Source organism: Ammospiza nelsoni, chromosome 5, assembly GCF_027579445.1.
Source record: "Ammospiza nelsoni isolate bAmmNel1 chromosome 5, bAmmNel1.pri, whole genome shotgun sequence".
Lineage (NCBI taxonomy): Eukaryota > Metazoa > Chordata > Aves > Passeriformes > Passerellidae > Ammospiza > Ammospiza nelsoni.
In genome coordinates, this window is record NC_080637.1 from 12410787 (window position 1) to 12426925 (window position 16139).

Consider the following 16139-nt stretch of genomic DNA (forward strand, 5'->3'; position numbering starts at 1 on the left):
AGCTAGCTAGCAGGCAAACACAATAAAGGTAGCTAGAAATTGTAAAGACAACACAATCAGAAGCCATTCAGAAAATCCTCTATATTTTGAAACAGAAGTTCAAAGACAATCTTAAGCAACAGAAAGCTTCTTTAAACATATATTTGCTTACTAAAAGATTTTCCACTAGAGGGCAGGCCGATATAGCCAACAAGCCTGTTTCTCACAAAAAGCATCACCAAGGTCAGTATCAACTGTCTTTGCAGAAGTGTATTTTGATGCAAAATGAAGGAAAAAAAAGTTCCAAAAACCACAATGAAAAATGAAGGAGGACACAGACTTAAAATATAACAGTGATATTACAGAATATTCTGAGCTGGCAGGGATACACAGGGATCACTGACAGAGCCAACTCCTGGTCCTGCACAGGACACCCCCAAGAATCACCTTGTCCCAGGTGCAGAATCCACCACTTGCTCTCATTAGATTATACACCACTGGTGATTGCCTAGCCCTCTAATTTGCTGCAACAGAACTTTCTTCTGCTATTACAGAAAAATATTCTAAAGAAGTTGAAACGATGATACAAAATGGAGCTGTATTCTAAAAAGCTCTAACAGCTTTTACTGGTTTTTCACTGCTGTCTTTTAACTTACTAGACATCACCATGTAAAAGGCACTCAAAACTGTTTCAAAACTATTTAAGCCATGGCTGTTTCTCTACAAGTAAATTTTCCTCACCTGTGCACAACAGATAAAGACAACTGAGATGGTCAGCAGGAAGGCAGATGACACTATCACATCCACCGAGCGCTGAGGACCCCGACGCTGAAAACAGAGGAAACGCACACGTGAGTGAAACCCACCCAGCCAGCACTGGGATTCAGCACAACTAGTTAGAATCACACAACTAGTTAGAACTCACAAATGTTCTCAGTGGCACAGGAAAAGGTGAAACATACAAATTTGGTTCCAAGGAAAGAAAGGAAGACATTCCACAAGAGTGCTACCATATGCAGAAATTTAAAACACCCCAACTACATTCTATTATCCAAGTGAAGTTATCCTCCTTTCATCCCACCAGCACCACACTAAATTGTGTTTGCTTATAGCTCCTGTTTTCCACCCTCTCCAGCCTCTACACCATAATTCCTTCATGTTTTCACTAATCTTTTTCTGTTTGTAAAAACTAGTGATAAGGGATTTCAGGGATCAGAATGTCTTACAGATAATACTTGGGCAGAATTTCTAGCTTCACCTGGCACCCATACACTCACAGCACAAATACACAAGAACTGTCTTGCTTTATAAATTCCTTGTGTTAATGACACCAACTGATGAGACTCTTAAAATAAGAACTGTCAGTATTAGACCACATGTGATCACTTTTTACCCAACATATTCACACAACTTTTGAGCTGGCATTACTAAGACAAGACTCCAACTCTGAACACACTCAGGCTTTAAAACAAGGTGAAAAGCACACATTAACTTTCTCAAAATCTGTCTGCCTGCAGACACTGGTGGCCCAGAGTCACAAAAATGAAGCATATATGGGATATATGAACCAATAATAAGTGTACAGGAGGAAATAGCCTACAACACCAACCTTCCATGTTATGTTCTAACATAAAATATCTCCAGCAAGGAGATATTTTATATTAGAACATAAACAAGATGCTTAAAATGTATTGTGTTAAAATATTATTACAAGCAAAAATATAAATTATTTTACCTTTAGATAGGACCTGAGAGAAAGCCACATTTTTATATTCTGCACTTTCTTTAAGCGAAAGTGAGGTACCTCTGATTTTCTTGCCCTTCTGGCAGATGTGAGATGACCAAAGAGTTTAGCAAAAAGTAGCCTCTGCAGAGAAGAAAAAAAATTACTTTAGCTGGTAAATGATTTTCAGAGGTACTAAAAAAATAAGAGAAAAAGGCTTCAGTAAATATGTCAGTGTAATGTACAACATACTAGTGTAAATTAAAATATGCTAATATAAACCAAAAGTAAATGTAGCATATTATCAAAGAGAGGAAATGCACTAAAACATTGTAGAAGTCTCCACATTCTAATGATTAACAAAATTTAGCTACACTGAGTTCCTTTCTTCACATTTTAGACAGCAGATATGCTATGCTCTTAAAATTTGTGGAAAAAACCACAAACCTGTCAATCATTTGCATTAGAGAGCACCTATACCACAGAAGTTCATTTCAACAGAAATCATTATTAGAAGTGGGTTAATACCATTCTACTGTATTACACCACATATTTTGACTATAATTTGAGAACAGAAATTATAAAAATGTTTCTTTTGCAGACCAGTAAGTATTTATGTGCTGCAGCTAGTAAGGTAGCTCTCTCAAGTTTTAATTCCAACAACAAGCAATGGAACAGTACTTCAGAGAGCAGCTCTCACCATCTCCAGCTACAGAACTGATCTAACAGCAAAGCAGGCAAGGCCTTGGCCAGGGATGGAGAGAACTGTTTTGATGTCCCATCCCTGCAAGTGTCCAAGGCAAGGCTGGATGGGGCTCTGAGCAACCTGGTCTAATGGAAGGCGTCCCTGGAACTGGATGATCTTTAAGGTCCCTTCCAACCCAAACCACTCTATGATTCCATGAATTAAATTGAAGATTTTGAATGAAATGCACTGGAAATTTATAGAGCTCTTTCCCTGAAACTACTTCTCCTTGTGGAAACCTGAAACAAACTGGGACATGACTAAGCATTGGGTTAATGCATTGAGCCAGCTTTCCCCCAGAAATTCTCTCCAGGAAAAAAATAAAACACCAACAAAAAAACCCTTTTAGCTTCAGAGACTTCAGTCCACTGGAACTGAGTCATCTCCTGAACTGCAAGCCCACTGAAGTGTTTGTCATCACTGATCTATGACTCACAGCACGCTGAAGAAAACAAGTTTAAAATAGCCACAAAGTCAAAAAACGCAAACATTAAACCTTGGTTTGCTTTAGATGAAGTCTCTTGCTTTGCTGCTCATACCTGTTTATATGTTCTCTCTGCTACACAGAGCAGAAAAAAGAAAATCCACACGAGAGACACCCGGACCACGAAACTTATAATAACCATGGAGAGAACCAGAACGTCTCCATCTGACCCAAATGCAGTCATGCAGAGCTCAGTGGCAGAGTGTGCTGCGAGCTGTTCTAAATCTTTAGCTTGGAAAAGTCGAAAGACAAAGGGCATTAAACCCAAGATTAAAGATATGACATTTCCAAAAATCTGATAGCCAATTCCTGGTATATGGCTGTTCACCTAAAAACAAAGGAAAACAAGGAATGTATTTAATTTTTGAATGATTTTGTCATTAATTCAATAAACAAAATATTAATGTTTTTCTTTTATCACAAAGAACACTTTACAATCTGGTAAACTGTATGAAAACTTCAACCAATCATCATCCCATTTTATTATTTGAACTCCAGGATGTCCTCAAAGAGCACTTAATGCACAGGAAACAAGTAATCTAAAAACCCAACAATAAAACACTGCAGCTAAACTCCAGTGCACATTCCTGCATTAAAAATTCACTGAATGCTGAATTAGCCAAGTGGGCCAATCAGACTGGGCTGTTTAGATCCTGTATGCTGCTCCTATTTCTGTTTGGTTTAGGTTGTATCCTTTTTAGTGGAATCAAGGTGTTTACAGTGCAGACAGGCCTGGAGCTCTGTTCTGCTGGCCATGGCTTGCTGGGTTTGTCTCTGCTGTGTCTTGCATCCAAACCTGCAAAGCCTCTGAGTCAGGCAGAGATCAGAACTAGGTTTGTGAATAAGTTGCTTTTTAACAAGTGGGAGAGAATGAGTATCAACTTGTCAGAACTAGTGAGAGTTTTCTTTGGCTATGTTTGGTTTTATGAGCAACTCAACAAAATACTCATGTTGTCTATTTTGAAAAAGAGCACATCAATTAAATGCATTTCCAACTGTTTCCTCAAGAGGAGTACCAGGAAAAAGGAGGGAGGACTAGTGAGAACATCCCACTCATCCTCTTAAAGGTTTGCTTCCTAAAGAGGAAAGCTTTCTTTCCCAATCCTAACTTTAGCATCCAGATACCCAGATCTGTATATTCCTAACCCAATAAATTACTTGTTCATTGAAATCAAGGAGATTAACTTGATTATTCACAACATGTATCAATAAAACTGAGGTTGGCTATGTGAGCAAGCACCTTACAATGCAAACACCTTTTATTGTCCCAACACTGAAGATTTGGTAGCTCTTTAATCTAGTAGTAACAAGTAAATCAGAGTGATGTAAGCCATAGAACAATAATGTGAATAACAAAGATTTAAACCATAACACGAACAACAAAACAAACAAATTAAAAAATCCACAACCAACCAATCAAAAAACACCAAAAATCCCACCAAAAAGCCAACCAACCAAAAAAAAACCACCCACATAAACCAAGCTTGGTAGTGCTTACACTTCTAAACACAATATTTGCATAAAGTAAAACAAATACTCACTCTGTTCATTATCATACCACTGATTTCAAGCACAGACATATCTGCTTTCTTGCAGTCATTACCCTCCCATACAATTGCACTTATTTTTTCTAGCCCTGGATTCAAACTGTGGATCCAAGGCAAATGACTCTGGGAAAGACAAAAAATATCTTCCATCAGAATTAAGAATCTATTTTCATGTCAATATGCCTTTGTCAGAAATATACTAACAAATCCCCTCCCCCCCCAAAAAAACCAAAAACAACCACACAAACAAAAACTAAAAACCACAAATAAAAAAAAAAAGAAAGAAACAAAAAAGCCAAACCAAAACACTTCAGACTGACATAAATATTGCTATATAGCATTTACTTCTATTATATGTTAACCTCATTCCTTACAATCCTCCCCTTCTTTTCCAAGAAATAGCTGTGAGAACAGAAATCTCTCCTTCTCTATAGTCCATTTTCTAATAGGGATGAGTTAATGGGATTAAGGATTTATTGGCTTCTTTTTCACTCAAATGTATCAAAGAAGAGAGAAATATGAAAACAAAGTTTTACTTATGAGTCATTTTCAATTCTGACACATTTAATGGATTTATTTTATTTATTTACCCCTAACATCCTGAAAAGAACTCTTCTCAGGTTAAGCCTGAGGGAAATAGCTTTTTTATTATTTGCTCCTAATGACTTCAAAATCCTTGTTCTGCACAAAGACCCCCTGTGCACACTGGATCTGGCCAGACTCAGAGAGCAGTAGGTGTCTAATCAATACAGGCAGCTCCTACAGCCAAGCAATCCCAGGTTAATCTTCTGAATGCACTTAGGGCTCAGGGACCTTTCTTTCAAACCACAGAGCCAAGGGAGAACTGAAGGATATGGGAAAAATGTTGAGGTGACAAATACTGCTGTGGCCATTTCTTTATTTTCCTCAGCCCTGTGTCCCTCCTCCCCCATTCAGGAGATGGAAATTGCTTTCAGCTTGAGTCACCTGGCACTGTGTGCATCACACTGCTGGAAGTGCTGCTGCTGGCAGGGGCAAGGGCATGCTATTATTTCTAGATTTTAATTATCACTGATTGCAAGTAAAGCTTTATTTTCATTTTATTGCTTGCTTTGTAAGTATTGATCTGAAGTATTTGTAATTTTCTGAGCACTCAATTATCTCCCTCATTTTCACTGGGTGAAGAAGAAATTATTTATAATATTAAAATAGCATAAATATTTGTGGCAGGTTTTTCTTAACCACAGTTTTCCAAGCTCTCCCTCTAGAGGGAGTACCAGCACCAGGAGCTGAAACTCAAAAATTTACTATCTACAATCAAGTAGAAAAATTCTCAAGCGGACAAATCAATATAAATCCTTAAGTCAATATATGTACTCTAATTCAACTCACAACTGCAAGGTTTAGTGTTTTATTGAATGCAAGCAGGAAGAACTAAAAATAAAAATAGAAAACACTGCATGAAATAATCCAAATTGCTATTATTACCTTTAAGGTAAAAAAATTATAACCAAATAGAATTTAGGCATGTATAATACAGTAATGATATCATATATATATGCATATACATAAAGCATATGTTATCCTTCTGTTTGCTTTTCTTATATATTCATTTCCAAATAAGCAAACAGAAAGGTGTCTGGTAAGTGCTTATAAAAAGCAATTCCACTAGAGAAAAACAAAAGGGAGGAAAACCCGCCAAAATCCAAACAACAAAAAATTAAACAAAACAAACAAACAAAAAAAAAAGGGGGGAAAAAACCCAAAACAGAAAAATAAATACCCAAACAGAACCACCTATCACAGAGGAAACGTAAATCAGTCAGTCCTTGCCCTAAATTAGAATTAAGACTCAAGCACTCAAATATTCTATAGGCTATTTTGATATATTGTCATACCCTCTTCTTTTGAAAAATTAATGACTGAGTAGCAGAAATCAAGTTTTACTTGTTTTAATTCTACCAAATCACTTTGGCTTTGTTACTTCCATCTGATATAGGTCTTTCTCCCAGGCTTTCTGTGACGTATGATAGGTAACACTGACCTTGTGTAGTGTAAAAAACCAGAACTGCTGGGCACCAACCTGATGGAATGGGTCATCTCTGAATTCTTTCTTCACACACGGGTTCACCTGAGGGCTCTCCACGTCTGTCTCGCTGGTGCAGGACGAGTGGCACTCAGCACAGTGCAGGAGGTCCTCCCACAGCACATCTTCTGTTTCTGACTCTGGCCTTGTGCTCTCAGAGTCTTGTCTGGAGCTGGAGCACCGGGAACTGCAGCTGGTACCTGATTTAGGTGTGTCCTGAAAGCCAAACATCCACTGGAATTAATGCTGCTGTTTTATTCTACATCATTTCCTGGCAGAGATGTTTTAAAGGTCAGATTAGTGAATCTGTGTTCATCTGGATTTTTAGGTTCTAATCCATAATCCTTGTCATCAGAAAGATTTGTGTGTTTATTGCAAGTGTGTCTAAGATGTTGCACTTTTTAAGATATTGTACCAAAAAGCAAGCAACAGTCCATGGCCTCTGCTTTTCAGGGAAGGGGCCACATAAGGAAGAATCTAATAATACTCATTATTAAGAGGAAATAACTACTTCACAGATTTAGAGCTCATTAGTTGAGAATTTAACAGCAATTTTCAAGCCACAGACTCCAGCTGTATCTCCAGCTTCTGAGGAATTGCTCCTAAAGTCCCCTAAGGTCACATTGTTACTACTAACATACCTTCTCAAAGACAGAGAGCTTGTTTGAAGACAGTAATGCATCAGGTATAGAGGGGGAAGAAAAGCAAGGGTATACATAGCTAATGCCAGGTTTATGTGTAATCTGCACAATTACACATAAAAATATAATTATTTTAAACAAACTGCACTTGACAAACAGGTATGCCTTTGTAAACTCCAGTTTTACCTAGCTCTTGGATAAAGAAAGAAAAATCTGAAGTTTGGGACATTCAAATCTCCCAATGTATACACATGGAACAATCTACTGCTGTCTTCAGAAAAACAATGTAGAGTTTAAACTACTTTCTACAATAAACAGAATCCATTTCCAGCAAGACAGGGGTGTAGTATTAAAAGCAGCATCAGCCTACTCACTGCCATTCTCTGGCAATTTCCATTCCCTCTTAACACCAAGTTTATCTCTACTAATTTCTCTTGAGGATGTACAATTTTCTACACTGAAAAAATATTAAGCACTGTTTCAGCAGACATACTAACTTAGTGTGATTCATAGTCCATTACTATCTGAAGAAATGTTCTTCATTCTTTCTGAAAACCATGTTTAATGTATTTTATGCAAATAATTTTGTAAAGAAATGTTTAGAAAAAATTTGGTCTGAACTCTTTCTCCACCTTTTACAAAGACAGGGATAACATCAATGCAGAAAGAGTCTGAAATTATTTTTTTTAAAGCAAAAAAGAAGATATTTATAGAAGGCAGTCACTACTGGATACCAGTGAAGCTGAAAGTTAATAAAGTACGAACATGAAAAATAGCTTGCTCAAACAACAATTAAGTAGACACATAAACATGAAGATAAAAGAAAATGCAGGACAGAATTTGAGAGTATATCCACAGACTTCACTTATTAATTTTTTTAATACAAAGAAAGCTTTCACTGATTTGAAAACTATTGTTTCCTTTTCTTTGTAATGGTGTGGGGGAGGCGAGTTGGGAGCAAGAAAGAAAAGCTTCCTCTTTCATTGCATCAGTCAGATCAGCGAACAGGGAATAAGTGTAAAACAGTACTGCCACAGCTAAACATGGATTACATTCTGTCTCTAGCTTCTGAAGGTATCTACAAAGTCTTCCCTAGCTTTGAAGCACTCTACACTAGAGAAAAATATATCTAAGCAGAAAAACAAAAGAAATCAATTGTAATGGTGCCTTTCTGCTTTCTCCTGTGAAGCACTATGGCTGCACAAGCACACAGTGAAGGGACATCTCTAACATGAAACAAACAGTGCCATTATCACAAACCACACGTGGCAAAAGGCACTAAATGCTGACATCAATCAATATTCTGGATCTTTCTAACCAAAGTCTGCAAGAAATGAGTGAAAGAATAGCTTATTTAATGTTTTTTTATGCAAAGCATCAACTTCAAGGCCTTGCAGTTGTGATCACAGCAAGCAGTACCTGAACCCTTCCAATACACTTTTCCTACAACAAGTACAGAGTTTACTTATGAAGCTCTGCCTATCAAGCCCATCTGTCACTTTTGCCAGTGCTGATTTTACTCTTTGCTTTCTTTGCTCAACCTTTGAGAAAAAATAGCAATACAGCCTTTAAGAAGTGTTCCATATCTGTGAAGTTGCATACCATTAGCAAAACAGCATAATTTTTTAAAATAATGAATAAATAAGCAAAACCACACTAAGATATTCCATTCTCTTTCAATGTCTGAGTCCTTACAATTAAGAATTCTGCTCACATGAAATCTGTGAAATCCCTTATTATAAGCTGTAATGTCATAAAGTCTCTTAAAATTTTGGTATTTTTTATACATTGACAATTTTGGTAAAATTTCATTACAAGATTTAATGTTACTGTTTCAACAAAGACAAGGAAATGAAAATTCAGGGTCAAATCAGACTTCTCCCCAAGAAAGTGACTGAATCCAAAATACTAAATGGAGAGAAAGAGGAGCAGAACCATGCTGAAAATTTGCATATCCCCAATTAGTACTGTTTCTGTAACGAAGCAAATTCCAGAGGAGATAACTGGTGTCACAAGACAGCAACAGAGTTACCATAACCTGATGCAAAATCTACCAAACATATTTTAATTCTCCTTACAACAAATTGAAAAATAGGATGAAGCTCAAAAAAACTAGATTACAATCTTTTAATTTCAAAACTTTGTCATTAAACAAAAGCAAAGGGAAAAAAATTTTGTTCCTCACTAGCATGACTTCCAATTCACAGACTCCTAAAATCCAAGATAGGAAAAAAAAACCATTTGTGGAAATGTCATCGTTTAACTCCAGCCAGCAACCAAGCACATGCAAGCTGCTTGCTCTATATGCCTTACTCAATAAGAAGTCAAGTTTTTTTTCAGAACTCACAGGCAAGAAGCAATAGAAATGAACCTACCTCCAGAGGGTAGTGTTTCTTGTAATGGTGAGATTTCCTGTTCCGAAGGGTACAGTCGCTGGAGGTGCGTTCTGCATTGCGGCGTAAGGAATAGCCAGTGTCAGGCCCCTCCTCACTAGAAACTTCATCTGATAAATTTGTCACAGCCCTGGGAGTATCCTAGGGCAAGAAATACAGTAGTAGTAAGACAGAGTAATATTTAGTAAGTCTTGTTCTCAACTAGTGAAATCAAATTTCTTTCTACAACTTCAGTATCTACGCTCAGTTAAACCAGGTATTAACGCATTTTCAAGACTCAAAATTGACAGAGCAGGAATTATGGAATAGAAATTGTAGCATCAAAGATATTTTTATCAAAGGAAAGTCTATTTCACATTAGCCTCAAGAAAGATTATGATGCTCTTATTTTAAATATGATTTTTTTGTAAACTGAACATGCCAAGATACGCTTAGAGAAAATGTATCTGCTTCTGAAAAGAGAACAAACCAAACCAAAAAAATCCAAACCAACCAACCAGTCAAAAGCAACAGTATGAGACTGAATTATCAACATATTCAGTACAAAGTTAACATTTACCACCTCTTACAAGGATGAAGGCTTAGAGGATGTATGTTGAACACTGAGGTCACTAATGTGTGTTACTTTGAATACAGGATATCCAGGAGATAATAAGACCCAGACAAATGAAAAGTTCTGCTTTCTTCCATGATCACTTCCTATAATTCTGTAATAATTCTTTTTCCCCACTCATTCCTATTCTTCACTATAAAGAGTCCTGCCTATTTCACTTGGCGGGAAATCCTGCTTTCCTCATCTTTCACACAGATCTATTAAAAATAAAAAAAAAAAAAAAAAAAAAAGGAAAAGGAAGACGATTCAGACGATTCACAGGCAAAGAAATGGTCAGAATGACCTTCAAATTACAAACTGTCAGTAATCCAAAATCTGTTCCATTTTATCACAGAGACAGACCATACTCTCAGAGAAGGCAAAGAAGGTTTACCTGGTCAGGAAATACCCACAGATAAAGGACAGCACACAAATTTGTGTATTGAAATAAAGAATACCAAAAAATGTATAAACACCATTAAGGTTCCTCCTACAAGAAAGAGGAAAGGCCAGGAATATGATGAAGTAAGACAACTCGCTATAAGTTTTGGCTCCAGGACCCTAAGCCTAATTTAATTTTTTAAATATTTTTAAGAATACAGCAGATAAAAATGCATCCAAGGCATCACAAAAAGCAGCAAACACACTTACTTTGTGGTGACTGTGGTTGCCCAGGGCATCTCTCCCTGTGGCAGGGCTCCACCCTGTCTCCTCTGGCCTGATCACCTCGCAGCGGCGTTCGTGGCCCTGCACTCCTTCTTCACTGCCTCTGCCTGGCTTCTTCCCATCAAGGGACACGTAGCCATTATCAGTTTCAGTGGATTTATCTATTGAGTTTTTTGCTTTCTTAGATCTATATTTAAAACAAATACATGTATTAAATTAATTATTCTCTGAATTATTTCCCAGTCTAAATCCTGCTTATTCCTATCAACCAATGTTTTAGCTTTACTAAGATGTCCACAAAATAACAATATTAACATTTGATTTTGATGCTATATTTGTAACTATTTAATCTTCTAAATAACACCCATTATCCTCTCTTAAAATTGTTATAAAATAAACTGTCAGGGTATGAAAGAAATGTGTATCATTAGCTACTGAAAGAAGAGAAAAAGAAACCTGTTTTAAAAATAAAACTTCACAGCAGCTTTGCTAATGGAAGAATCACAAACGTCAAAAGTGAAAGAGAAATCCCTCTATTCAATCTTAACAAATAAAAGAGGTTTGCTAGAAGTTGCTTTAATAATTATTAATTCAAAGCAAGCATGCAATTTCCTGAAGCTGCAAACAAACATGCTGTTTAGTACTCTGTACACTGATATTTGGTGCTGTTTTGAATATACTCTGCTTACTGACAACCCTACTAAACAGAAGGGGATCTACTCTTTTCTGCATTATCCAGCAACACCCCAGGCAACATTTTTCCCTATCTCTCACAAACATACCAACTAAGCTGCTTTTTAAAGGACAAAATCTCCAGGATTTTAAAGGACAAATCTCTCACTGAATAGTCTCCCATAACATCCTCCAAAATCAAAGCCCTTTCCTAGACAATAAATGTACCAGCAGACTACCTCCTGCAAGAAGAAGCTCTCTCAAAGCAAACATTTGGATGATTACACTCCCAAACTAGAAAGTGCAGTGGATGAAGGCATGAAGAGGAATAGCAGCTTGCTACCTTACTGTCAGGGACTTCTAGTCTTAAGCTCCTCTATTGTCAAAGTAAATTAAATTTTGTATTTTAGATTTTCAGAACACTAGGTGGGAAAAGAGAGAAAAGAAGAAAAGTGCTATAAATAATGCTTCTGAAATTTTTTATTTTTATTTCAAGTAGAGCACTGGGCTATCAAGAACACTGAATTATCAAGAATCTGTTCAATTGATCTGGTGCTCCTGTGAGGGAATATGCACTGCCTTTCTCTTTAAGGACTGAGGCATTCTGAGAGGGCTTGGATTACACAGCAGAAGATTAAATTCCTCTTTAATATGTACATCAAACAAATTGGGAGAATTTGGAGAGTCGCTTCACATTCCTTCCAAGATAAGGTATCCCACACATAAAGGGGAGCCCTCAAAGCAAAAAATGGCTAGGGACAGCTGGAAAAAATAGGGAAAAAATCCAGAAAGGACCAATTCAGCTCAAAAAATAATGGTATGCAGAAAAAATAATCAAGAGAAGAGACAGTGTTACTAATGTGTTTAATCCTCGTTTACCATCCTTAATTTGTCACCCTAACTAGGAAAAAAGTTAACATTTATCATTCTTTTAAAGCAAAAGGACTGCCTTTCAGTGGCAACTCATTGCAAAATAATAAGCAAGGTCAGTTGTGAGTAATGAGGAAGAAGCACTAAAATTAAATTATCAGCAATAAGGAGGAATCCAGATAAGCTAATCTGTAATTCATTAAATATTCCTCCAGCACTTCTGCATTTACTTCTGCACTGTTTGAAAGAAAATTTTAAGTTCTCATCACACATACACATCCAGTCAGAAACACTTCCTCCACAAGTTACTAAACTGTATGAGCAGATTAATGAGACAGCTCTTCCAAATTTGATTTGAAAAGTTTTTATGCATTTTACACAAAACTTTAAAGCTAGAAGAAGCCTCAAACAGTTGAAAAGGAACAGATAAGAGAAAAAAGGAACACTTGCATGCATGCACAACCTCTTCAGATGGGATTTCACTACTCAAGCAATGTTTGAGTGCTAAAATCATAAGACCAAAGCTACTGGTCTGGTATCAACTAAGGCTCATTCTAAATATCAGGAGCTTGACTGAAGTCTTTATTTGCTTCTAACAGAGAAACTAAAGTTATTTTTTTGTATAAATTTAAGTGTAAGCCCCAAGCCAGAAAAATGTATATTGGGCTTAAAGTTAGGCTTTTGTGCACATGTTTTAAAGAAAAACAAAACAAAAAACCCCACAATAATAAACACAAACAATATATCCCTTGCTGGCAAAAATGTATGATTCTCTAGAATTACTATATATACATACATCCTTAATCAATTTTTACAATTTTAGGCTATAACTAAAAGTATTTAGAATAAAACAATGAACACCAGGAATAAATACAATGTCTTAAAAGGCTTGAATATATGCAAAAGCTAAATCAAGAATGATTTTTAGTCCTCTTCATGCATTATCAAGGGAAAATACTAAAGAAAAGTTCAATAAAATTTCTGAAAGAGTGTGGATTTGCACTCTCATGTATTCAATATATTTCAATGTATTTTCACTGGGGTTGATCAGAAAAACTCTTCTCTCTGTTCCCACTGCAAAACTTTTTTAGATTACAACGCTTTAGAGGTTATAAGACTTCCACTGGAGTAAGGACACAAGCAGAGCAAATTCTGAAATCAGTACTGCATTCTGAACAGATCACCTGCTTGGATACCACCCTCTTTTCAAGTAAGACTTATCAGTAGTATTTTCTAAATTGCCCCTGTGCTGGATTAAAGTTTAGAATTATAATTTTTAAGTCAGACTGAATTCTGCCATTGGAAAGGATATTTATTGAATACACACTTCCAGTTTACTAATGATCTGAGCACAGGCAAATGGTGTAGGTACACAGGGTCCTGCCCTAACACAGAAAATTTAATTTCTGAGGTGAATTTGAATGACCTATACTTAAAATTCCAGAAAACAGTATGTCAAAGATTTGTGTAAGTGAAAAACTGCTGAAAAATAAACACTCAGCAGACATTCTAGGTACGACATTTTAATGTGCTTATCTAAAGAGCTTCCAAGTTTGTCCTAAGAAACAGGCCAAGTGTAGCTGTGAAGCTTCCTTACAGTGAGATTTCATAAGATTTTCTTTAAGGAACCTCACCAAGCAGTCAATGTACTCCACACTGTGCTCTTGCTTCCTCATTCCCAGCCCCACTCCCATTGTGCTGACAAACTGTTTGTATTACCATGAAAAAAATTACATGACGAAACTGAACTGCATGTTCCCCTGGGGAAAAAGAAGGTTATTTTTCATCTAGACAAGTTTGTATGGCTCTAGACATACAAACAACTGTGCCTCTGCAATGAAGGGGTAACAAAGGACTAAGGGCTGTTTACAGCACTCTCAGTCACTCTGCATTCTTCTTCCTTTGAAGATACTGTATATACTAAGTAGTCATCGTGGAGGCTTAACATCTATATATATACACACACTACCTCTCATTAAATGATTTAAACAAGTTTTAGGATAAGTTCCACACAGCCCTTCTCAACTGAAAAAACTCTGAGCCACATAGCTGGAAAGGAAAAAAAAATCTTCCAACACTCTTCTTACTGCAGAACAGTATCTTCAATGAAGGGAAAACAAAACATCAAAATGTTTACAAGATTACCCTTGAAGCATGCCAGAGAATAATGCCTACCCTGGTGCCTATCACTGTGACCCACAGCTTATCAAAGACAGCTTAACCCACACAGGAAAAAGTCAAATGAATTCTCCTCTTACAACACTTCTAAACATTTTTAAAACTTGTCCAAGGTTTCAAGTATTCACTCCCAGAAGGTAACAAGTTTTACCAGTGGTTAAGAGCACAGATCATAGGTATGACAGACATGTTAGTGTTGCTGTATTTACAATGCAGCATGCACAACAAAACATCAATGTCATAACTTGCATTATCCCTTTTCTACATTTAATACTATTTATTGAGTGTATTTTCACTAATTAATACATGCTGATACATAGTACTCAAAATGCTGCATGCATAGCATGTGTTGCACACAGAGCTATAAGAATGGATTTTTTTAAAAAAAAATTAATAGCCCAATCAGTGTTTATTTGAATCCTGAAGAAAAAGTGTGTCATTTGATGACAGTGACAGAGTTGAATAAGCATTCTCTTGGAGTAACAAGGAGGTAATGTAATAAAGTAAAAATTAAACAGTTGAATTTTTCTCTTTGGATTAAAACTGAGACACTAAGTTGGTTTTTTTTCTCCCGATAGCCTACACGGTGTAGTAAAACAACAAAATATAATTTAACTAGAAGTTAATTCTGTACTCTGCTCTCATGAGATCCCACCTGGAGCAGTGCTAAACTCTGGGGCCCCCAACATAAAGAGGACATGGGACTGTGGGAACAAGTCCAGAGGAGGGACAAGAAGATGATCAAAGGGCTGGAGCACCTCTCCTGCAAAGACAGCTGAGAGAACTGAGGCTGTTCAGCCTGGAGAAGAGGCTCCAGGGAGACCTCTGAGCACCTTCCAGAGCTGGAGAGGGACTTTTTACAGGAGCAGGTAGTGATAGGACACGGGGCAATGGTTTCAAATGGAAAAAAGGTAAGTTTAGCTTTCAATATTAGAATGGAATTATTAAGTGAAGGAGTGGTGACAGCAGAACAGTCTGCCCAGAGAAGCTGTGGCTGCCCCCATCCCTGGAGTGTTCAAGGCCACGCTGGATGGGGCTTTGAGCAACCTGGTCTAGCGGAAGTTGCCCCTGCCTATGCCAAGGGGGGAGAACTAGATGATCTTTAAGGTCCTTTCCAACCCAAATGATTCTATGATAATTCAATATTTTTTCAAAATCATTGCATCAGCATTTACAACAGTCAAGAAACAACACATTAGACCATTCTCAAATACTCAGATGAGTTTGCTATTACGAGCAAAAAAACTATATCAACAGAAGTTTAATCATTACATCAATATTTATTTAATTAGAAAAGGGATAGTGCATCTCTAACACTTATATAGCCTTGAATAAATACAAACCCTGATAAAAAGAAAGCAGCATGCCAGATATCTCTGAAGACAGCGCCAATACTGCAAGAGGTGCTTGTACCGTAGCTCTGCACTGTTCCCTCCTGTGTGTTATCTGTGGTACTAGAGCCATCTCCTTCCCTATGTACTTCCAAATGTGCTGCTTTCCTTAATTTCCTTCAGCAGAAGAGATTAAAATGGGAAGGTAGTTTTGTAAGTGCAATCTGCTAGTTTTATAATGTGTTCAGCAGTT

General features: G+C 36.9%; 1 protein-coding gene across 2 annotated transcripts in view; it reads right to left on the minus strand.

The window, feature by feature from the left end:
- PHTF2 (putative homeodomain transcription factor 2) overlaps window positions 1-16139 on the minus strand; it is a 97123-nt gene that overhangs the window by 9316 nt on the left and 71668 nt on the right. Inside the window, exons 8-15 of one of the 2 annotated variants that reach the window (XM_059472249.1) lie at window positions 15899-16063; window positions 10821-11022; window positions 9560-9718; window positions 6541-6759; window positions 4473-4601; window positions 2987-3259; window positions 1715-1846; window positions 721-807 (exon numbers count right to left, since the gene is read on the minus strand). In XM_059472249.1, coding sequence (XP_059328232.1) covers window positions 721-807; window positions 1715-1846; window positions 2987-3259; window positions 4473-4601; window positions 6541-6759; window positions 9560-9718; window positions 10821-11022; window positions 15899-16063 — 1366 coding nt within the window. The remainder of the gene's footprint in view (window positions 1-720; window positions 808-1714; window positions 1847-2986; window positions 3260-4472; window positions 4602-6540; window positions 6760-9559; window positions 9719-10820; window positions 11023-15898; window positions 16064-16139) is intronic. The other variant, XM_059472250.1, reaches the window with a different exon arrangement.